The sequence below is a fragment of the Syngnathus floridae genome, chromosome 16, assembly GCF_059516105.1.
Source record: "Syngnathus floridae isolate MCC-2025c chromosome 16, RoL_Sflo_1.0, whole genome shotgun sequence".
Classification (NCBI taxonomy): domain Eukaryota; kingdom Metazoa; phylum Chordata; class Actinopteri; order Syngnathiformes; family Syngnathidae; genus Syngnathus; species Syngnathus floridae.
In genome coordinates this window covers 7900282-7923335 of record NC_142428.1, presented here as the reverse complement: position 1 = coordinate 7923335, position 23054 = coordinate 7900282, and the positions used below count along the sequence as shown (strand labels likewise).

At 41.6% G+C, this 23054-nt stretch overlaps 2 protein-coding genes and 1 pseudogene across 6 annotated transcripts; 1 reads left to right on the top strand and 2 right to left on the bottom strand.

Annotated features, from left to right (window-relative positions):
- Positions 1-4177: 4177 nt before the first annotated feature.
- Positions 4178-9647, bottom strand: LOC148385473 (uncharacterized; annotated as a pseudogene). The gene is made up of 4 exons (XR_015863360.1): positions 8762-9647; positions 8429-8504; positions 7570-7676; positions 4178-7399 (listed from the first exon to the last, which is right to left on the bottom strand). The product of XR_015863360.1 is annotated as an uncharacterized LOC148385473 (transcript).
- Positions 9648-11911: 2264 nt separating this feature from the next.
- On the bottom strand, positions 11912-18154 carry LOC148385472 (uncharacterized). 4 transcript variants are annotated; one of them, XM_088400196.1, is made up of 3 exons: positions 17813-18154; positions 15417-15500; positions 11912-15255 (listed from the first exon to the last, which is right to left on the bottom strand). In XM_088400196.1, the coding sequence occupies exon 3, from the start codon at positions 15155-15157 to the stop codon at positions 12416-12418; it is 2742 nt and encodes a 913-aa protein (XP_088256322.1). In that variant the 5' UTR covers positions 15158-15255; positions 15417-15500; positions 17813-18154; the 3' UTR covers positions 11912-12415. The 4 variants fall into 4 exon arrangements, with proteins under 4 accessions (XP_088256322.1, XP_088256323.1, XP_088256319.1 ...); XM_088400197.1 differs by lacking the exon at positions 17813-18154 and adding an exon at positions 17022-17800 and having other exon boundaries at positions 15417-16729; XM_088400193.1 differs by lacking the exon at positions 17813-18154 and adding an exon at positions 17022-17800.
- A 1462-nt stretch (positions 18155-19616) lies between these two features.
- Positions 19617-22999, top strand: rbbp4 (retinoblastoma binding protein 4). The gene is made up of 11 exons (XM_088400205.1): positions 19617-19769; positions 20277-20424; positions 20502-20647; positions 20855-21028; positions 21129-21244; positions 21367-21527; positions 21605-21731; positions 21798-21875; positions 22074-22208; positions 22287-22397; positions 22490-22999. Exons 1-11 carry the CDS (start codon positions 19754-19756, stop codon positions 22550-22552), a joined length of 1275 nt encoding a protein of 424 aa, XP_088256331.1. The 5' UTR covers positions 19617-19753; the 3' UTR covers positions 22553-22999.
- Positions 23000-23054: the final 55 nt, after the last annotated feature.

Below are 23054 nucleotides of genomic sequence, written 5' to 3'. Positions count from 1 at the left end.
GTTGCCAGCCAATCGCAGGGCACACAGAGACAGACAATCAATCGCACTCACACTCACACCTAGGGACAATTTGGAGTCTTCAATCGGCCTACCAAGCATGCTTTTGGAATGTGGGAGGAAACCGGAGTGCCCGGAGAAAACCCACGCGGGCCCGGGGAGAACATGCAAACTCCACACAGGGAGGGCCGGAGGTGGAATCGAACCCGCACCCTCCTAACTGTGAGGCAGACATGCTACCCAGTGCGCCACCGAGCCGCCAACTTCAACCGAATCTCTCTCTCTCTCTCTCTCTCTCTCTCTCTCTCTCTCTCTCTCTCTCTCTCTCTATATATATATATATATATGGATTCGGTTGAAGTTGGGAAATTTTGTAAAATGTAAATAAAAACAAAATACAATGATTTGAACATCCTTTTCAACCTATATTCAATTGATTACACTACAAAGACAATATATTTAATGCTCAAACTCAGTTTCTGTAAAACATGCTCAACAGAACAGCATCTACGCAATCCACGTTTCATTATCATTATCACATCTGTCACGTCTAAGAAGTTGTACGTATATGTACTCGTGGTATCGTCAGCTGATGATGTTCTAGTGACTAGAACATCATCAGCTGAATCTAGTCTGTAGGTGTGGTCTGTCACTCACACTGGTGCACACACTCGTGTCCAGTTGGCAGGCAGCATCGGACAACTCTTGTGACCACAAAACCACGATCCGTTCTAAACAGGCACGTGCACTCATAGGATGCAGGTGAGGCAGTGCTTCTGAACTTCTGGATGAAGTAGGTCCCGTCCGATGGTGCAGCCATGTTGGTAGTAGAGCCCTTACACCTTGAAAACGGCTCTCTCATCCTGGCACACAGCGGCGATGTCCAAAGCTCCCATCCAGTTTCCTCCGTCTGCAAGTCCAGAGCGGGATGGGTCGGCAACACTGATTGCGACAGCTCGGTGTTGCTATCCAACTCCTGGATGCCGTGTCCCTGTAAAACAATGCTCTAGACTTCCTTGTTACGTTTCACACAATAATAATGATGAGTAAATCATCAGATACCTCTCGTGCATACACTCCAACAAACGTTAAGTAAATGTGAGATAACTTGCATGAAGTCTACTTAAACAAACATTGAGTAAATATGGGATCGCTTAAAAACTGTCCCGGTCAACAACAATTCATAAATAGAAACTACAAGGTATAATAGAGAAAGAACTTCTCTTTAGCTAGACAAAGAACAAAGGTGTTCTGTTCATAACTAGTGAGGGCCTCTCACAGTAAGACAAGGAAGGGAGTATAAGAACTCCCTAAAGCCTGGCAGATATGTTGGCCTTGAGCGAAGGTATGAGACCTCTGGTTCAGGCCGGCCAGCGCTTCTACAAAACGAATTATTCTCACATTTTTTCCCACCTGCTTATCACATATTTGCTCAAATCCACACATCACCGTAAACAACCCCTTTTCTCGACTCTCAGTCGTCGGATCACATTCATGAGGACAAATATGTTTACGCCAAAGGATAAACATTGCGATGTCATCATTCAGAATCCCACGGATCTGGGAAAAGTCTGGTAACACCGATGCAGGAATTTTGCCATCAACATCATCATGTTGCCACTCAGACATTAGGTATATCTGAGCAATCTCGTCCTCCATGGGCGATATTACTGTAGTGACGAGACGATTAAACAGAGCACGAAGACATGGTATGCAACATCCATACAAGGTGAGCATAGCAGCAAACACTGCAACTGATGGTAAAAATGAGGACACAAGGGCGTTATACTTCCCAAAAGCAGTCATCCACTTGTAGTGCTCTTTCATCCTCGTTTTGAGGGATCGCAGGCCTGCAATCACCTCCGTCAGGCTCCCATCAGGGGCGGTGTCGTTCCGGATGAAGGTGCAGCATTGCTTTCCGAACACTGCACAGACCCCTCCTTTCTCAGACAACAACATATCATGAGCATTGTTGTTCTGGATCGAGATTAGGGAAGGCGTGGCTAGCTGTTCATGCACTGCCTCGAGCCCCGCTTGTGTCCGTTTGCCCAATTTCTCCATGTTGTAATGGATGTAATTTATCCTGTCTATGTTCTTGTTCATCGTTCACCAGCAGCAAATGGAGGACTCCCATCCCGCTGCAATTTGGTCATTTCATTCTTATTAATCAGAAACTCATCTAGGGACTCCAATTGCATCAATTTCGGTCAGATCATCGTCGCCTCTCAAATTTAAAGATATTTTGGTTTTTACCAGCTTGTTTCCCAGATCTTGGCACGTTGATGTATATGCAATTTCGCTTGACTACATTCTCTGAAAGCAATGGCTTCTTTTTTTTTTCTTTTTTCTCTCAATGGATATTATATAGAATGCTCTGTCACACATTTCACAATCCAGTAGACGTGACAGATTTCACACAATCTTTGGTCAATGGCAACGGTACATATGACATATTCAATTTTTTCTGTCTTTGCAGCTTGTTTTGCCATAAGCAATCAATTGTTTCTTTTTTCAGTCGCCAACGACTTCAACCATTCAACCTCTCATTCAGGCAATCATTCATCAATGCATCTCACACAGTCTCCAAAAAGGAGTCTTCCTATCACAGTGGTCCTAATTCATCCAAGCTCACCACACAACATTCATACGTCATTTTCAACTCAAGGTTCCTGGTAGAACAATCCAGCAATTCAAAAAAAACTTAAAACAAACAACTGGCAAATGAATCTGAATTTTGTCTTTGTTTTTAAATATGAAGAACTCAATCGCTCAGATTTAGCTTACATTTAGAATTGTGTATAATCTTATAACACAACCAATCAATTATTCCCATTAAATGTAGCGTTGCAAAATATTAAATTCACAATTTAGCGTCTTCCAATTCCTGAAAGCACGTTCTGTTGTTTTGTTTACTTCGAATTTTTGTTCATCTTACATGTCTGATTCATTCTCTATTTTACTTTTAGAAGCTATTTGTAATTATTTTCCATTTATTTTGCAAATTTTTAACTTCAGTGTTTCTCTATCTTACTTTATCCTTCTAACACAAATATCTCCTGTATATTTAAGCAAATTTCTCTTTCGTTTTGGCAGCCAGGTTCTATCTTTGTCATATGAGAATCCGATTCAGTTTGTTCATGCCCTAGTCATAATTGTTTTTGTTTATCTGGGCATTTACGTGCCAAGTGACCCTTTTCTCCGCAATTCCAGCATTCTAATTGACTAAGTCGCACAACTCCTTCTCCTCGGCCTCCAAAGCCTTCTCTGTTCGACATTGCTCGTCCTCTCTGGCCTTTCTGTCCTCTGCCTGCATTTTGGTAAAAAGTGTCACTATCCTGGTCTACCAGAAAAGTGTCTTTTGATGCTTTCTTTTGGTTTTGTTTATCCTTTACTACTTTTTCTGCATGGAGGGCGTGATATATGTGTTCCTCCAAAGTTCCGTTGTTCATTCCGATATAATTTTTGGTCACCCTAATTTGTATCGCTGGCTTGGACCCTACGTGGATGGCATTTTTTAATTGTTGCTGATAAGCACCTTGGGGTGCATTATCTTCTACCAGTCCACTGTGTATTTTAAACACTTCCGTCATGCGCACTCGATATTCATCAAAGGTTTCATTATCATTTTGCTTTGTTCTCCCTATTTCTGTATAGTTTGCTCTCATACTATATTGGTTGCGTACCTGGTTAATCAGCCCTTCCACTTGCCTTATCTCCTCTATTGTCCATGTTCTGTCGACCATTACCACCCTGGGGTGAATTTGTTTATTACCGGGATCATAATTTGGGTTGGCCACTTGTGTCATTGGATATAGTGGCATGTTTGGAGTTAATTCTGAATCTTCAATACTCGTGCCTTGAGTGAATGGGGCTGAAAGCAAAATTTTGGTTTTAGGTCTCAATCGATAGTCTGCTCCCATTTTCTTTGACCAGTCCATCTCTAGCGGGCTTTTCTGCCTAGTGGCTCTGTCTGTCAACCCATGAGGAGGAAGTGATTCCTCAATTTTGTGTGTGTCCTGTATTTGCGGATACAACTTCTCTATGTATTGGAATCCGGCTCGAAGGACCAATAAAAATGTCAGGTCTGAACACCATCAGACATTAATCTACACGCTGGAAACAAAGAGGAGAAGACAACCAGTATTCCTTTTGCTTGCGAGGAGAATTACGTAGAAGGCCCAGTTACAGTCCTCCACCAATTCTGAGCTCCTCTTCCGCTATCTCCTCTTTTTATTTTATTTTCACACAATAATAATGATGAGTAAATAATACGATACCTCTTGTGCATACACTCCAACAAACGTTAAGTAAATGTGAGATAACTTGCATGAAGTCCACTTAAACAAACATTGAGTAAATATGGGATAACTTAAAAACTGTCCCGGTCAACAACAATTCCTAAACAGAAACTACAAGGCATAATAGAGAAAGAACTTCTCTTTAGCTAAACAAGGAACAAAGCTGTTCTGTACATAACTAGTGAGGGCCTCTCACAGATAAAACAAGGAAGGGAGTATAAGAACTCCCTAAAACCTGGCAGATGTGTTGGCCTTGAGCGAAGGTATCTGTAAACCCTAACAACAGCCACTAATGAAAACTAGGCAACTTGCCCTGAATATGAACACACAACTAAAAACAAAATAAAGTATAATGAAAAATACAAAACTATTATTATGTCGAGGCCAGTTAACTTTATTTTCAAATTCATCGGTATAACTAAAATGAAATGAACTTCTCACAGCAGTAAAGGGAAGGAGTTCAGCATCTCAATCAAAATGAATAGAATTATCATAAAGTCTGCTCAAATAGAAGGTGAGAACTTCATGGATCATTGCTCATCTACCCAAGACACTCAGAATTCTCAATCGACTCTTTGGCAACTGACTGAGCAGGCAACAGGGTTAGGTGTGGGCTTCTGTGTGCCTGATTAAGCTTGCCCTCCGAGCGAAGTTTTGCCCACAAACTGAGCATGAAAAAGGTTTCTCGCCAGTGTGGATTCTTGTGTGTATTTTTAAATGTCCACTCTGAGAGAATTTTTGGCCACAAACTGAGCATGAAAAAGGTTTCTCGCCAGTGTGGATGCTTGTGTGTATTTTAAAACTTACCTTATGAGAGAAATGTTGGCCACAAACCGAGCATGAAAAAGGTTTCTCGCCAGTGTGGATTCTTGTATGAGATGTTAAGCTTACCCTTCGAGAGAATTTTTGGCCACAAACTGAGCATGAAAAAGGTTTCTCGCCAGTGTGGATTCTTGTGTGCCTTTTAAAAGTTGCCTTGTCAGAGAACTGTTGGCCACAAACTGAGCATGAAAAAGGTTTCTCGCCAGTGTGGGTTCTTGTATGAGATTTTAAGCTTTCCCTCCAAGAGTATTTTTGCCCACAAACTGAGCATGAAAAAGGTTTCTCGCCAGTGTGGATTCTTGTGTGCATTTTTAAATTTACCCTCTGAGAGAATTTCTGGCCACAAACTGAGCATGAAAAAGGTTTCTCGCCAGTGTGGATTCTTGTGTGCATTTTTAAATTTACCCTCTGAGAGAATTTCTGGCCACAAACTGAGCATGAAAAAGGTTTCTCGCCAGTGTGGATTCTTGTGTGAATTTTTAAATGTCCAGCCTGAGAGAATTTTTGGCCACAAACGGAGCATGAAAAAGGTTTCTCGCCAGTGTGGATTCTTGTATGAGATGTTAAGTTTACCCTTTGAGAGAATTTTTGGCCACAAACTGAGCATGAAAAAGGTTTCTCGCCAGTGTGGGTTCTTGTATGGGATTTTAAGTTTTCCCTTTGAGAGAATTTCTGGCCACAAACTGAGCATGAAAAAGGTTTCTCACCAGTGTGGATTCTTGTATGAGATTTTAAGCTTCCCTTCTCAGAGAATTTTTGGCCACAAACAGAGCATGAAAAAGGTTTCTCGCCAGTGTGGATTCTTGTGTGCCTTTTAAAACTTGCCTTGTCAGAGAATTGTTGGCCACAAACTGAGCATGAAAAAGGTTTCTCGCCAGTGTGGGTTCTTGTGTGCCTTTCAAAACTTGCCCTGTGAGAGAATTTTTGGCCACAAACTGAGCATGAAAAAGGTTTCTCACCAGTGTGGGTTCTTGTATGAGATTTTAAGCTTCCCCTTCGAGAGAAGTTTTGGCCACAAACTGAGCATGAAAAAGGTTTCTCGCCAGTGTGGATTCTTGTATGAGATTTTAAGATTCCCTTCTGAGAGAATTTTTGGCCACAAACTGAGCATGAAAAAGGTTTCTCACCAGTGTGGGTTCTTGTATGAGATTTTAAGCTTCCCCTTCGAGAGAAGTTTTGGCCACAAACTGAGCATGAAAAAGGTTTCTCGCCAGTGTGGATTCTTGTGTGCATTTTTAAATGTCCATTGTGAGAGAATTTTTGGCCACAAACTGAGCATGAAAAAGGTTTCTCGCCAGTGTGGATTCTTGTATGAGATTTTAAGCTTCCATTGTGAGAGAATTTTTGGCCACAAACTGAGCATGAAAAAGGTTTCTCGCCAGTGTGGGTTCTTGTATGAGATTTTAAGTTTTCCCTTTGAGAGAATTTCTGGCCACAAACTGAGCATGAAAAAGGTTTCTCGCCAGTGTGGATTCTTGTGTGCCTTTTTAAATGTCCACTCTCAGAGAATTCTTGGCCACAAACTGAGCATGAAAAAGGTTTCTCGCCAGTGTGGATTCTTGTGTGTATTTTTAAATGTCCACTCTGAGAGAATTTTTGGCCACAAACAGAGCATGAAAAAGGTTTCTCGCCAGTGTGGATTCTTGTGTGCATTGTTAAATGTTCCCTCCGAGAGTATTTTTGGCCACAATCTAAGCAGAAAATGTTTTTCTGTCTTGTGTTCATTCTCATGTGTTGGTTCAAGCTACTACTATGAGCAAAAAAAATTCCACAGTGAGAACATTGCCTGTGTTTGTTTTGAGACTCATCATCATCATCATCATCATTATCAGCAGCAGCAGCAGCAGCAGGATCATCATGATCATCATCATCATTAGCATCAGCAGCAGGAACATGTGACAACACCTCATCACTATCTGACGGTGGAGCTGCTTGTGATCCTCCACAGTGGTGTCCATCACTTTCTCTGGTCATTTGTTGACTTGAGCTGGAGCTTGGAGGCTCCGCCCCTGTGCTCACCTTATGTTGACCCTCATCTAAACGCTTCACAGGCACACCAGTCAATGGCATCTTGCAGGTATCTTCCTCCTCCTTTCTAATATCGCAGGAGTCCTCTCCCTCCTCTTCATTACAAGGCCGCTCCGGCTCCTCCTCTTTTATAGTGCATAGAAACCTCTGCTCCATTTGTTCATTGAAGTGGTGAACCTCTTTGCCCACATCTTCCTCTTTAATGCGAGTGCAGTCTGGCTCCTCCTGCTTTGGATGAATAGCTTCACTGATGTCTGCAAAACAAGACAAACACATCTTAACAATGAAAGTTACAGTTGAAGAGAAACTGGCAAAACCTATACAAGGACTTTTTCAATCAGCATATCACACATGATTTCAATAGAATTCTACTAAAAATAAACACTGGAAGAGGATTCATAATAGAAGCTAGACGTGTACTAACCTGCTCTGCGCAACACAACATAAGGCTGCAGCCAAAGATGTTCCAGTCGTCGACGACTGCGGTCCTTTTCCTTTACGTACTCTGCTGTGGTCCCAGATATTTTCACACTGCAATCACAACACTTGTTCAACGATGTTTGGCTAACAAAAGTGTCTGTGGGGGTAAGAGTGGACTGGATCGAGAAAGCCCTTGTCCTCTAGTCAAAACATATCAGGGGGTGTTTTACGACGTTGTGTAGGATGGGACAAGCTATGTTATTTATTACCGGTTACATTCCACTATAAGCATAAAACTAATCTAACCAGGTTATTTATTACAGGTTGCATTCCAACATAATCATACGATAAGTATAATCTGGAAAACCCTGACACCGTATTTACACAATGGTATTTTGTGCTGTGCTAGATAGTTTGGCAAGAAAATACACTTAGCAAAAGACACTCTAGTCCCTCGCATTGTTCCACAACGCCTTTGTATCTAGGAATTCCTAACAAAATGAAAATAGGTGTTGGAATAATTAGATCAACTCTTTAGCTTTTATCTATGGACTGTTGTTGATCGAGGCCATTCGTCTCATTTTATATAAACATGACTGCTCAATCAGAGCGCGTACACAGCACACAGAGCTGTGCAACCTTCCAACACACATAGGCACAGACCACTGACCACGCACGCACGCACGCACGCACGCACGCACGCACGCACGCACGCACGCACGCACACACACACACACACACACACACACACACACACACACACACACACACACACACACACACACACACACACACACACACACACACATAGGGCAGTGACTCTCGCATAGATACCAAATAGCAACACCAGAGCAGAGATTTACCTTATAACAGCGGTGTCAAACTAATTTTTTCACAGGCCGCATTGCAGTCATAGCTTCTTTCGGAGGGCCATTATGACTGTCAACCCAAATAAATGCATGAGCACCTCATATTATATACAGTAAAAGCTACAAAACAAACTGACAAATAACTCGTTTTCAAATCAGACGAGTAAAAACTGGTCAAATATTTCAAAAAAAGATATCGTTAAAAGTGAAGACAATTTACAATTCCAGTCGTGACAATTTGTCTTCGCGGGCCTTGCGTTTGACACCTGTGCCTTATAAGGACATCTTTTTGCTTTTCCGCTTTTTCCTGACAGCACAAAACCTTACCTGGAGTGGGGGTTGTTGTTTCCTCTGCTGTATTGCCGCGTCTATTGACCGCCGTTAAACAACACAGCTCAGTGGGCTAGAGGTAGAGTGTCCGCCTGAGACTGTAGGTTGTGGGTTCAAACGTCGGCCGGGTCATACCAAAGAATATAAAAATGGGACCCATTGCCTCCCTGCTTGGCACTCAGCATTAAGGGTTGGAATTGGGGTGTTAGATCGCCAAATGATTCCCGAGCGCGGCACCGCTGCTGCTCACTGCTCCCATCTCCCCCAGGGGATGGGTTAAATGCATAGGACAAATTTCACCACACCCAGATGTGTGTGTGACGATCATTGGGACTTTAACTTAATTTAACTTAAGATCTTGCCAATAAAGAACCAACTATAACTCCACATCTTTAGTTTTCTTTCTCAACGACAGACATCTCAAACAACACGCAATACTTGTTTTGTTTACAACGTTAACTTAAAGCGACCCAATACACGAAACAAAATTTTATGTAGATCGGACCCGTTTTAGCAAACGTGATTACGCGTTATCATCCGGTCGAGTGCATGAAGGCATTGAGATTTAAAATCCAGAGCATCCCTGCCTGCGACTATCACTGCTAATCCTCGACTTTGAGTATTTCCACAGTATTGCTCTTGGTACAGGCAAGAACCAGCATGTGATGATGGCTCATTTGAGATCCAACATTCGTCGAGGATAATCAAGCTAAATATCATAAAATTAGCACTGTGGTAGTTACCATGCTAATGAAAGCATCCCGCTTTTCTGTACTGCAACCAAGCAGTACTACAAATAACGTTGCTAACGTGCTGCTAACATGATAATTTAGGTCCATCGTAGTGTTGGCTGTTGAGTGAACGATTTGTTCAGAAAGAAAGAATCTTTTCAGTGAACGAGAGTGAACGAATCACTTCCTAAAGTGATTCGTTCCTTTTTCCTTTCATATATAACTTCAACCAGTGAATGTCAGTAATGCCCATTGAAGCTGGTGCTACCCCGCCGCAATACAAAACGAAGAAGAAAATCAGCCAATCAGCAGCGCCAGCGAGCGCTACATGGAGGAGGGACTTTACGAGTCAGTGACGTGACTTCCCGTTCACGAACGAATCGTCAATTGAGATTCGTTCAAGCTCAGATTTGTTCACCAACGAATCACTCACTGAGTGAATCACTCACTGAGTGATTCGCATTTCCAGTTCACCGCGAGAACGGATCGGTGAGGGAATGAGTCCTGGCTTTCCCATTCGCGACCGAGTCAATGAGTGAAATGCCTTCTTGTGCATCAACGGATCAGTCAGTGAATATGTTGCGTCTCCTGGCGTGAACTATGGAAGCCAGAATGTAGATTTACGATTTACTTATAGTAGGTTTTAAATAACGTGTATGCATGTTTATGCCTAAATATTGTTATCCAATATATCGACTGCAGTTTCACATTAGATTGCTGGTTCGAGATGTACTTTTATTATTATTATTATTATTATTATTATTGTTATTATTATTATTATTATTATTATTATTATTATTATTTATATTACAATATGTATATGTGTTTTACACACACACACACATATATATATATATATATATATATATAAATATATGGATTCGGTTGAAGTTGGGAAATTTTGTAAAATGCAAATAAAAACAAAATACAATGATTTGAACATCCTTTTCAACCTATATTCAATTGAATACACTACAAAGACAATATATTTAATGCTCAAACTCAAAAACTTCATTTTATTTTTCAAATAATAGTTAACTTTGAATTTCATGGCTGCAACACATGCAGTAGAAGTTGGGAAAGGGAATTTTTACCACTTCGTTACATCACCTTGTTTTATTTGTTTTATTTTTTTATTTAGCACACACAAAATAACACAAATGTCACATTTCACAAAAAAAAAATAATAATTCAAAGAAAATAGTCATGCGCAAGGAAAACTAGAAACCCTAACGGGCTTATAAGGTGTCTCCCTCAGACTTCAAGTTAAAATTAAAGAAAGTTTTGTAAAAAAAAATATAATCAATCAATCAGCCTACCGTTTGAAGTAGGATTAAAATCAATGTAATTACAAAGCGATGGTAATGAACGATGGTAGCAAACCAGACACACAGCAAGTGTGGCTGAGATTCGCGCTCTTCCTCCAGTTTGGTCGTGCCTTTTATTGAGTAACAACAATGGGGCAAGTGTACATGAATGCGTAGTTTCCCAGACAGGAAGGACATTCCACAATTACATCTCATGACCACAGAACAACAGGGATACTATTATGGACCGAGCAGTATGGTCGTCTCATGCCTTTAGCTTAACAAAGACATAGTCTTAGTGCCCCTGGGATGCATACCTCTGTGGCGTACTCATGACTTCTACTTAAATAAGACCTTTGTCTGCTTCAGTGATCCCATGACAACCTCATGATCTGCTCATGTATAGCTAACTATGGGGCTTATTGTGTAGCGCGACACATGACTCCAGTCATGAGCTCCATAGCCAGCCATACGTATGCTCCCAAGTCATTATCACGAGGCGTGGGGAAGAAATCGTCACGGCGAGAAAAGGGAAGAGTTGGGTACACGGTTTTTACATCTAGCATGATAAATAAACGCACCCAAACTTTGCAGCAAAAGCATACAAATTTGTTATCAAATGTCAGTTAAGTGACTAGAGCACATACAAGGTTAGTAATGGTAATGAGCGTGGGCCCCAAATGCTAATTAGGTCATTAGGTCTACCTGTTTGGTAGAAAGTGACATATATCCAATTGAACTCGCTTATTACTCCCACTCCCACTTACGTTACGTGTAAGAAAAGCATTTTGTGCACGTTTCCCCCCCCAAAAAACAACAACTCAGATTTCAAACACGGTTTTCTCAAGCGGCTCAGATCTCTGGACATCACATTGCAAGAACAGAAACTGAGACTAAAACAACAAATAGTCTTAATTAGGATCCTATTTAAAAATAATTTAATATAAATAATATAAATCAGAAGCAGCAAATGAGGTTGAGACTTCAATATGAGTACTGTGAAGTAAACAACTCTTTCATGAAATGTCTTAATGCATCTCATGTACATTTTAATGTTAATAGCAAGGCAAAGTAACAAAAAAAAAACTGTTGAAGAAAAATGGGGGATATCCAACACTATTTTATTTTTTATTTTATTGATCCACATGAATATGAAAAGCAGAACAATACAAAATTCTAAACAGCCATTAATAAAAACTTAGCAACTTGCCCTGAATATGAACACACAACTAAAAACCAAATAAAGTATAATGAAAAATACAAAACTATTATTATCTCGAGGCCAGTTAACTTTATTTTCAAATTCATTGGTAAAACTAAAATGAAATGAACTTCTCACATCTCACTGGTTTATTTTATATCAAACAAATTATTTTGTCGGCGGTTTCTTCCGCCTTCATCAGTGTCACCGGTGTGGTTGTGACGTGTCTTTATCAGCTGATCTTCTGTGAACTTCTCACAGCATCTCAATCAAAATGTGCATACTAGAATAGAATTATCATAAAGTCTGCTCAAATAGAAGGTGAGAACTTCATGGATCATTGCTCATCTACCCAAGACACTCCGAATTATCAAAAGAGACTCTTTGGCAACTGACTGAGCAGGCAACAGGGTTAGGTGTGGGCTTCTGTGTGCCTGATTAAGCTTACCCTTTGAGAGAATTTTTGGCCACAAACTGAGCATGAAAAAGGTTTCTCGCCAGTGTGGATTCTTGTGTGTATTTTTAAATGTCCACTCTGAGAGAATTTTTGGTCACAAACAGAGCATGAAAAAGGTTTCTCGCCAGTGTGGATTCTTGTGTGCCTTTTTAAATGTCCAATGTGAGAGAATTTTTGAACACAAACTGAGCATGAAAAGGGTTTCTCGCCAGTGTGGGTTCTTGTGTGACTTTTAAAAGTTGTCGAGTGAGAGAAGTTTTGGCCACAAACTGAGCATGAAAAAGGTTTCTCACCAGTGTGGGTTCTTGTGTGCCTTTTAAAACTTGCCCTCTGAGAGAAGTTTTGGCCACAAACAGAGCATGAAAAAGGTTTCTCGCCAGTGTGGATTCTTATGTGTGTTTTTAAATGTCCACTCTGAGAGAATTTTTGGCCACAAACTGAGCATGAAAAAGGTTTCTCGCCAGTGTGGATTCTTGTATGAGATTTTAAGCTTCCCTTCTCAGAGAATTTTTGGCCACAAACTGAGCATGAAAAAGGTTTCTCACCAGTGTGGATTGTTATGTGTGTTTTTAAATGTCCACTCTGAGAGAATATTTGGCCACAAACTGAGCATGAAAAAGGTTTCTCGCCAGTGTGTATTCTTGTATGAGATTTTAAGCTTCCCTTCTCAGAGAATTTTTGGCCACAAACTGAGCATGAAAAAGGTTTCTCGCCAGTGTGGATTCTTATGTGTGTTTTTAAATGTCCACTCTGAGAGAATATTTGGCCACAAACTGAGCATGAAAAAGGTTTCTCGCCAGTGTGGATTCTTGTGTGCTTTTTTAAACTTACTCTCTGAGAGAATTTCTGGCCACAAACTGAGCATGAAAAAGGTTTCTCGCCAGTGTGGATTCTTGTGTGCCTTTTAAAATGTCCACTCCGAGAGAATATTTGGCCACAAACTGAGCATGAAAAAGGTTTCTCACCAGTGTGGATTCTTGTGTGCGAGTTTAAATGTCCCTTCTGAGAGAATTTTTTGCCACAAACTGAGCATGAAAAAGGTTTCTCGCCACTGTGGATTCTTGTGTGCGAGTTTAAATGTCCCTTCCGAGAGAATTTTTTGCCACAAACTGAGCATGAAAAAGGTTTCTCGCCACTGTGGATTCTTCTGTGCAAGTTTAAATCTCTCTTCTGAGAGAATTTTTGGCCACAATCTGAGCATGAAAACGGTTTCTCGCCAGTGTGGATTCTTGTGTGCGAGTTTAAATTTCCCTTCCGAGAGAATTTTTTGCCACAAACTGAGCATGAAAAAGGTTTCTCGCCAGTGTGGATTCTTGTGTGCGTTTTAAAAGTTGCCCTGTGAGAGAATTTTTTGCCACAAACTGAGCATGAAAAAGGTTTCTCGCCAGTGTGGATTCTTGTGTGCCTTTTTAAATGTTCAATGTGAGAGAATTTTTGGCCACAAACTGAGCATGAAAAAGGTTCCTCGCCAGTGTGGGTTCTTGTGTGACGTTTAAAAGTTGTCCAGTGAGAGAAGTTTTGGCCACAAACTGAGCATGAAAAAGGTTTCTCGCCAGTGTGGATTCTTGTATGAGATGTTAAGCTTACCCTTCGAGAGAATTTTTGGCCACAAACTGAGCATGAAAAAGGTTTCTCGCCAGTGTGGATTCTTGTGTGCGTTTTAAAAGTTGCCCTGTGAGAGAATTTTTGGCCACAAACTGAGCATGAAAAAGGTTTCTCGCCAGTGTGGATTCTTGTGTGTGTTTTTAAACATGCACTCCGAGAGAATTTTTGGCCACAATCTGAGCATGAAAAAGGTTTCTCGCCAGTGTGGGTTCTTGTATGAGATTTTAAGCTTCCCCTTCGAGAGAAGTTTTGGCCACAAACTGAGCATGAAAAAGGTTTCTCGCCAGTGTGGATTCTTGTGTGCATTTTTAAATGTCCATTGTGAGAGAATTTTTGGCCACAAACTGAGCATGAAAAAGGTTTCTCGCCAGTGTGGATTCTTGTATGAGATTTTAAGCTTCCATTGTGAGAGAATTTTTGGCCACAAACTGAGCATGAAAAAGGTTTCTCGCCAGTGTGGGTTCTTGTATGAGATTTTAAGTTTTCCCTTTGAGAGAATTTCTGGCCACAAACTGAGCATGAAAAAGGTTTCTCACCAGTGTGGATTTTTGTGTGCATTGTTAAATGTTCCCTCCGAGAGTATTTTTGGCCACAATCTAAGCAGAAAATGTTTTTCTGTCTTGTGTTCATTCTCATGTGTTGGTTCAAGCTACTACTATGAGCAAAAAAAATTCCACAGTGAGAACATTGCCTGTGTTTGTTTTGAGACTCATCATCATCATCATCATCATCATCATCAGCAGCAGCAGCAGCAGCAGCAGCAGCAGCAGCAGCAGCAGCAGCAGCAGCAGCAGCAGCAGGAACATGTGACAACACCTCATCACTATCTGACAGTGGAGCTGCTTGTGATCCTCCACAGTGGTCTCCATCACCTCTGGTCATTTGTTGACTTGAGCTGCAGCTTGGAGGCTCCGCCCCTGTGCTCACCTTATGTTGACCCTCATCTAAACGCTTCACAGGAACACCAGTCAATGGCATCTTGCAAGTATCTTCCTCCTCCTTTCTAATGTCGCAGGAGTCCTCTCCCTCCTCTTCATTACAAGGCCGCTCCGGCTCTTCCTCTTTCAAAGTGCATAGAAACTTCTGCTCCATTTGTTCATTGAATTGGTGGACCTCTTTGCCCACATCGTCCTCTTTAATGCGAGTGCGGTCTGGCTCCTCCTGCTTAGGACGAATAGCTTCACTGATGTCTGCAAAACAAGACAAACACATACAAGTTACAGTTGAAGAGAAACTGGCAAAACCTATACAAGGACTTTTTCAATCAGCATATCACACATGATTTCAATAGAATTCTACTAAAAATAAACACTGAAAGAGGATTCATAATAGAAGCTAGACGTGTACTAACCTGCTCTGCGCGACACAACATAAGGCTGCAGCCAAAGATGTTCCAGTCGTCGACGACTGCGGACCTTTTCCTTCACGTACTCTGCTGTGTGCAATCACAAAACTTGTTCAACGATGTTTGTCTAACAAAAGTGTCTTTTGGACAGTGGTGAGCGAGCTATTTGTTGAAGTAATTGAATATAGGTGATCTCGTTACATTCCACTATAAGCATAAAACTAATCTAACTGTTGGGTTGACAACATTTATCTGAAATCAATCTCGGAGACGGTAGGTCTTTCTTGGCTTAGCGTTTTCTCCTGCGCAGACACACGCAGCAAGTGTGGCTGAGATTTGCTCTGAGTTTAGCCGTGCCTTTATAGAGAGAGAAACAAAGGGGCAAGTGTACATGGTCGAGTAGGTTTCCAGACAGGAAGAACATTCCATAGCTATATCCCATTACCACAGAACACAGGGGGTACTCTTATGGACGGGGCAGTATGGACGTCTCATGACCATTAGCTCAACAAAGACGTAGTCTTTAGTGCCTCTGGGAATACATTGCTGTGCCGTACTCATGACTTCAACTTAAATAAGACCTTTGTCTGCTTCAGCCGTCCCATGACAATCTCATGATCTGCACATGTCTAGCTAACTGTGGGGCTTATTGTATAGCGCGGCCAGTCATTAGCCGGCCATATGCCCCCAAGTCATTTTCACGAGGCCAGATGGTCACATACTGCGGAGAATCTTGCACACAAAAGTAGTTACATAGAATCCAATGATAAAAAGTATATTATTTCCAACACTAACCAGGTTATTTATTACAGGTTCCATTCCAACATAATCATACGATAAGGATAATCTGGAAAACCCTGACATCGTATTTACACAATAGTATTTTGTGCTGTGCTAGATAGTTTGGCAAGAAAATACACTTAGTAAAAGACAGTCAAGTCGCTCGCATTGTTCCACAACGCCTATATACCTAGGAATTCCTAACAAAATGAAAACAGGTGTTGGAATAATTAGATCAACTCTTTAGCTTTTATCTATGGACTGTTGTTGATCGAGGCCATTCGTCTAAATTTATATAAACATGACTGCTCAATCAGAACATGTATACAGCACACAGAGCTGTGCAACCTTCCAACACACACACACGCACACACACACACACGCACACACACACAGACACACATAGGGCAATGACTCTCGCATAGATACCAAATGGTCAGGTGACGATACCAAATAGTCAGGCAACAGCAGAGCGGTGTCAAACTAATTTTTTCACAGGCCGCATTGCAGTCATAGCTTCTTTCGGAGGGCCATTATGACTGTCAACCCAAATAAATGTATGAGCACCTCATATTATATACAGTAAAAGCTACAAAACAAACTGACAAATAACTTGTTTTCAAATTAGACGAGTAAAAACTGGTCGAATATTTAAAAAAAAATGGCGTTAAAAGTGAAGACAATTTGCAATTCCAGTAGTAACAAGTTTCGCGTGCCACATTAATTGATGTGGCGGGCAGTATCTGGCCCCCGGGCCTTGCGTTTGACACCTGTGCCTTATAAGGACATCTTTTTGCTTTTCCGCTTTTTCCTGACAGCACAAAACCTTACCTGGAGTGGGGGTTGTTGTTTCATCTGCTGTATTGCCGCGTCTATTGACCGCCATTAAACAACCCAGCTCAGTGGGCTAGTGGTAGAGTGTCCGCCTGAGACTGGAAGGTTGTGGGTTCAAACCCACCAAAGACTATAAAAATGGGACCCATTGCCTCCCTGTTTGGCACTCAGCATTAAGGGTTGGAATTGGAGGGTTAGATCGCCAAATGATTCCCGAGCACGGCACCACTGCTGCTCACTGCTCCCCTCTCCCCGAGGGGATGGATCAAAATCACACGGGGATGGGTTAAATGCAAAGGACAAATTTCACCACACCCAGATGTGTGTGTGACGATCATTGGGACTTTAACTTAACTTAACTTAAGATCTTGCCAATAAAGAACCAACTATAACTCCACATCTTTAGTTTTCTTTCTCAACGACAGACATCTCAAACAACACGCAATAGGTGTCCACTTGTTTTGTTTACAACGTTAACTTAAAGCGACCCAATACACGAAACAAAATTTCATGTAGATCGGACCCGTTTTAGCAAACGTGATTACGCGTTATCATCCGGTCGAGTGCATGAAGGCATTGAGATTTAAAATCCAGAACATCCATGCCTGCAATTATCACTGCCAACATTTGTCGAGGATAATCAAGCTAAATATCATAAAATTAGCACTGTTGTAGCTACCATGCTAATGAAAACAGCCTGCACTTCTGTACTGCAACCAAGCAGTACTACAAATAACGTTGCAAACGTGCTGCTAACATGATCATTTAGGTCCATCGTCGTAACTTACCTCTTTCGTCGTTGCGGTTGTCGTGGCTAGTAAGTGAGCGATTCGTTCAGAAAGAACAAATGTTTTCAGTGAACGAATCACTTTTGGAAGTGATTGTTCTTTTTTTTCTTTTTTTCCCCCCAATTGAGAGCTCATTTACAATGGCGACCTGGAAGCAAAGTGTGTGAAGTGTCTTGCCCAAGGACACAACGACATGCGACTGTGACAGAGCTGGGATCGAACTGTCAACCCTCCGGTTACTATTCGACCCACTCTACTGCCTGAGCCACAGCCGCCATATAACTTGAATCAGTTAGTGTCGGTAATGCGCATTGAAGCTGGTGCCACCCCGCCGTAAAACAGAAAAAAAATGACGTAACTTCCCGTTCACGAACGAGTCGTGAATTGCATTTCCCGTTCACCAACGAACGAATCTGTGAGTGAACGAATCTCTCACTGAGTGAATCACTCACTAAGTGAATCACTCACTGAGTGAATCACTCACTGAGGGAATCACTCAGATTAGCATTTCCAATTCACCGCGAGAACGGATCGGTGAGGGAACGAATCCTGGCTTTCCCGTTCGCGAACGAGTCAATGAGTAAACTGCCTGCCTGTGCATCAACGAATCAGTCAGTGAATATGTTGCGTCTCCTGGCGTGAACTATGGAAGCCAGAATGTAGATTTACGATTTACTTAAAGTAGGTTTTAAATAACGTGTATGCATATATATGCCTAAATGTTGTTATTCAATATATCGACTGCAGTTTCACATTAGATTGCTGGTTTGAGATGTACATTTTATTATTATTATTATTATTATTATTATTATTATTATTGTTATTATTATTATTATCCATCCATTTTCTCAACCGCTTAGTCCCCACGGGGGTCCCGGGTGTGCTGGAGCCTATCCCAGCCGTCATCGGGCAGTAGGCGGGGGACACCCTGAACCGGTTGCCAGCCAATCGCAGGGCACACAGAGACAAACAACCATTCGCACTCGCACACACACCTAGGGACAATTTGGAGTGATCAATCGGCCTACCAAGCATGTTTTTGGGATGTGGGAGGAAACCGGAGTGCCCGGAGAAAACCCACGCGGGCTCGGGGAGAACATGCAAACTCCGCACAGGGAGGGCCGGAGGTGGAATCGAACCCGCACCCTCCTAACTGTGAGCCGGACGTGCTACCCAGTGCACCACCGAGCCGCCTATTATTATTATTATTATTATTATTATTATTATTATTATTATTATTATTATTATTTTGATAAACATTTATGTTATAACTTGTCTGGTGTTTTATTCCTTGTTTTTATATTCGCCAATCAAATCATAAAAATCAGACATTTGGTTAACTGCTTTATATGACAATATGTATGTGTTTTACGTTGTTATGAGTTGGTATCCCCAAAATTAACAAATGTCTGCATAACGGTTTTTTTCAACCTTTTATGACGTAATTTCTCGTTCACAAACGAGTCAGTGACGCAACTTCCCGTTCACAACTGGGTGAGAGACTGCTGCCAACAGATCAGTGGAAGTGTTGTATTATAGAAAGAAATGTGTTAATTACCCGAGCCAATTATTATTATATATAATAATGGGGGGTGTAGTTGTATTGTTTGATGTGTATGGGTTATTTCCACCGGATGTTATTTTTAAAAAAAGCCGTATCAGTGTGTGTGTGTGGGGGGGGGGGAATTCATTGAACGATTCGTTTGAACGAATCTTTTGAGTAAACCGATTCTAAAGATCCAGTTCACCTAAAAGAACTGGAATGTACAGCACTAGCGGGACCCGAACGCTATGTCGCACTTCCGGTCACGTTTCCTCAACAGTGATTGGATAATCGTGCTCCACGGAGTTGGCGCCATAGTAAGCGGTCGGTGCTGTCTCGAAAGCGCTCACCCCTGGAATACGCACTTGGACGAGTGTTAGCGTTTCAACAAAGGAGCGATGGCTGACAAAGACGGTAAGAATGGCGACTTTTATGGTTTACTGAGCTAAACATGATATATGGCTTCCCTGAAATACCGAAACTGTTGGACTAGTTGAACCGGCGTTGCTGCGTCGGCTCGCGTCTCATTTCATTGTTACAAACGAGCAAGCTAGGTGTTAGCTACTGTAGCGTTAGCTGCCACGAGCGTGCCAAATAAACAGGCTTGAATCTACTAGTTTGCGGTAAGTAGTTGATCCATTGGGAGTAGTGTATAGCACTTGTGCATTAGTTGCGGTCTCTTTCTGTATTATTTTCTATCTTTAATTTTTGTCATTTGAAAATGTTCGACGGTGTTAGCTTAACATCAAAATAAAGCCCTCAAGCTAATTACCATCATGCACTGTTTGGTTGTTGTGCAGTATAAATCAACCATCCGTCATGTGTGTTGCCGCATTTAATAGTGTGTTGTACGTATCGTGCCTAGTTGGAGAACCTTTCGGGAACTCAGAAATTTGATCTGCAATCTTCCCCTGTCTGTAGCTGCCTTTGACGATGCTGTGGAGGAGAGGGTCATCAATGAGGAGTACAAGATCTGGAAGAAGAACACTCCATTTCTCTATGACCTGGTCATGACTCATGCCCTGGAGTGGCCCAGTCTCACTGCCCAGTGGCTTCCAGATGTCACCAGGTACAGTGGGTGGACTGTGCACACAGCCTGCACTAAAACAAAGAATTGCATGGAAATGAGATGTGTTGTGTTCACAGACCAGAAGGAAAGGACTACAGTGTACACAGGCTGGTTCTGGGGACACACACCTCAGATGAGCAGAATCATCTTGTGATTGCTAGCGTTCAGCTCCCCAATGATGACGCCCAGTTCGATGCCTCCCACTATGACAGTGAGAAAGGAGGTAAGGGATAGCATAATATTGATCAATATTTACGTAATGCACATATTTGACAATAAAGACAAATCAAATCCCTTAAGATATTATGAGATGAGATCTGGTATTTCTTAGTCTCAGCCTGGCTTCAATATTTTACCTGTTGATCTGAACATATATATATTTTTTCTTTTAAATTTTAATCTTTATTTATGTCCGTGTGCCTTGTTACAGAGTTTGGTGGTTTTGGTTCTGTGAGTGGAAAGATTGAAATTGAGATCAAAATCAACCATGAAGGAGAAGTCAACCGAGCCCGGTACATGCCCCAGAACCCTTGCATTATCGCCACCAAGACCCCAACCAGTGATGTACTGGTCTTTGATTATACTAAGCACCCATCCAAGCCAGGTGAGAATCAGGCCATGTTTTGCTGTATTCAATTAACCCGTGTCATTTCCCTCCCCCGTCCTGCCTCATCAATATTGTTGTTTTGTTTGTTGCCTTCTAGACCCTTCTGGAGAGTGTACTCCAGACCTTCGCTTGAGGGGTCACCAGAAAGAGGGCTATGGCCTCTCGTGGAATCCAAACCTAAGCGGCTGCCTCCTCAGTGCTTCGGATGACCATGTAATGTTTTTTTTGTTTGTTTTTTTTTTTGGTATTTTTTTTTTTTTTTTTTAAATAAACTAAACAAGCAAAGCGATCATATTTTTGTGCCATTATTTTACCGCTGTCTGCCTCGTTTTCAGACTATCTGCTTGTGGGACATCAGCACGGTGCCCAAAGAGGGAAAGATAGTGGATGCCAAGACCATCTTCACAGGTCACACTGCTGTTGTGGAGGATGTCTCCTGGCACTTGCTCCACGAGTCACTCTTTGGATCTGTGGCCGATGACCAGAAACTCATGATGTAAGCCATCTTGAACAGCGTATAAATGTTAGACCGTAGCATTGTTTTCAAACCTTCTAATTTATTCCTTTGAAAAGCTGGGACACACGATCCAACAACACTTCCAAGCCCAGTCATGCTGTGGATGCCCACACTGCTGAGGTCAACTGCTTGTCTTTCAATCCATACAGTGAGTTCATACTGGCCACTGGCTCTGCAGACAAGGTGGGTTTTCGCTCTTCACGCCGTTCTTGCTATTATCAGACTGACTTAATGTGAACGTGTTTTTAGACCGTGGCTCTGTGGGACCTGAGAAACCTAAAGCTGAAGCTGCACTCCTTTGAGTCTCACAAAGATGAGATATTCCAGGTAAGAGTGATTTTGATCTGACTGTGTGATTAATTGCTGGTTTTGTTTCAAAATCATTGTAAAGAATATTAGTCTGGTGGTTAGGCCCGTTGATTTCTGTTTCTGGCACAAAATATTTCTGAAACATGTTTAGCATTTTAATTGTGAGCCAGTCTTGGAGTGGAAATGTCACATCGGTCCCTTTTTTTTGTAAAACAGGTGCAGTGGTCTCCTCATAACGAAACCATCCTGGCCTCAAGTGGCACAGACCGAAGGCTAAACGTGTGGGATCTCAGTAAGATCGGGGAGGAGCAGTCTCCTGAAGATGCAGAAGATGGACCTCCAGAGCTGCTGGTCAGTTGGAGTGTTTATCTTTAATTTTGGACGTTTAGCTTGGATGTATAAGTTCCTCACAAATATTGTTTTGTTTAGTTCATCCATGGTGGACACACAGCGAAGATATCGGACTTCTCGTGGAACCCCAACGAGCCGTGGGTCATCTGTTCTGTGTCGGAGGACAACATCATGCAAGTGTGGCAAATGGTAATTAATAAGTCTGGCCAACGTTTTGATTGAATGTAGTATACCAATGACAAGTTTTGAAAATATGCTAATCCTTTTTTTTTCTTCTACAGGCTGAAAACATCTACAACGATGAAGACCCTGAAGGGGTAGCAGATTCTGAGGTTCAAGCATGAATTCATTCTCATCTTTTATTCTGACCTGCTTATTCAAATGATCTTTCCATTCTTGGGTGCATAAGCACTTCTTTTAAATCTACATTTCGGGCACTGGTGTTTTTGGAGATAATCATAATATGCTCAGCTGTTGTGGTTTGTCTGAATTGCTTCCAATTCTTTTAGATTTGTTAGTTCACCACGATCCAAGTTATTCAACCCCGATGTCATTCTGGTTTTGTTGTGTGTTTTCCTCATTTCTGGAATTGCTTAGTTAAGTTCAACACATTTCTACTAAGATCCATTTTTATACAAATGTACATATGAAGGTTTCCACTTTTTGTGCTAAAGTAGTCAGGATTTTCCAGCTGTGTTGCATCTCAAATACATTTTCCCTCTTTCTTCTCTTTTTTGTTGTGCTGCATCTGAACTCTTGTACTTATATTCATAATAAATATTTGGAGTAAATGGGTCTGCTTTGTGGATGTTCGTCACTGTATCATCCTTGTAATTGAGTTGCGAG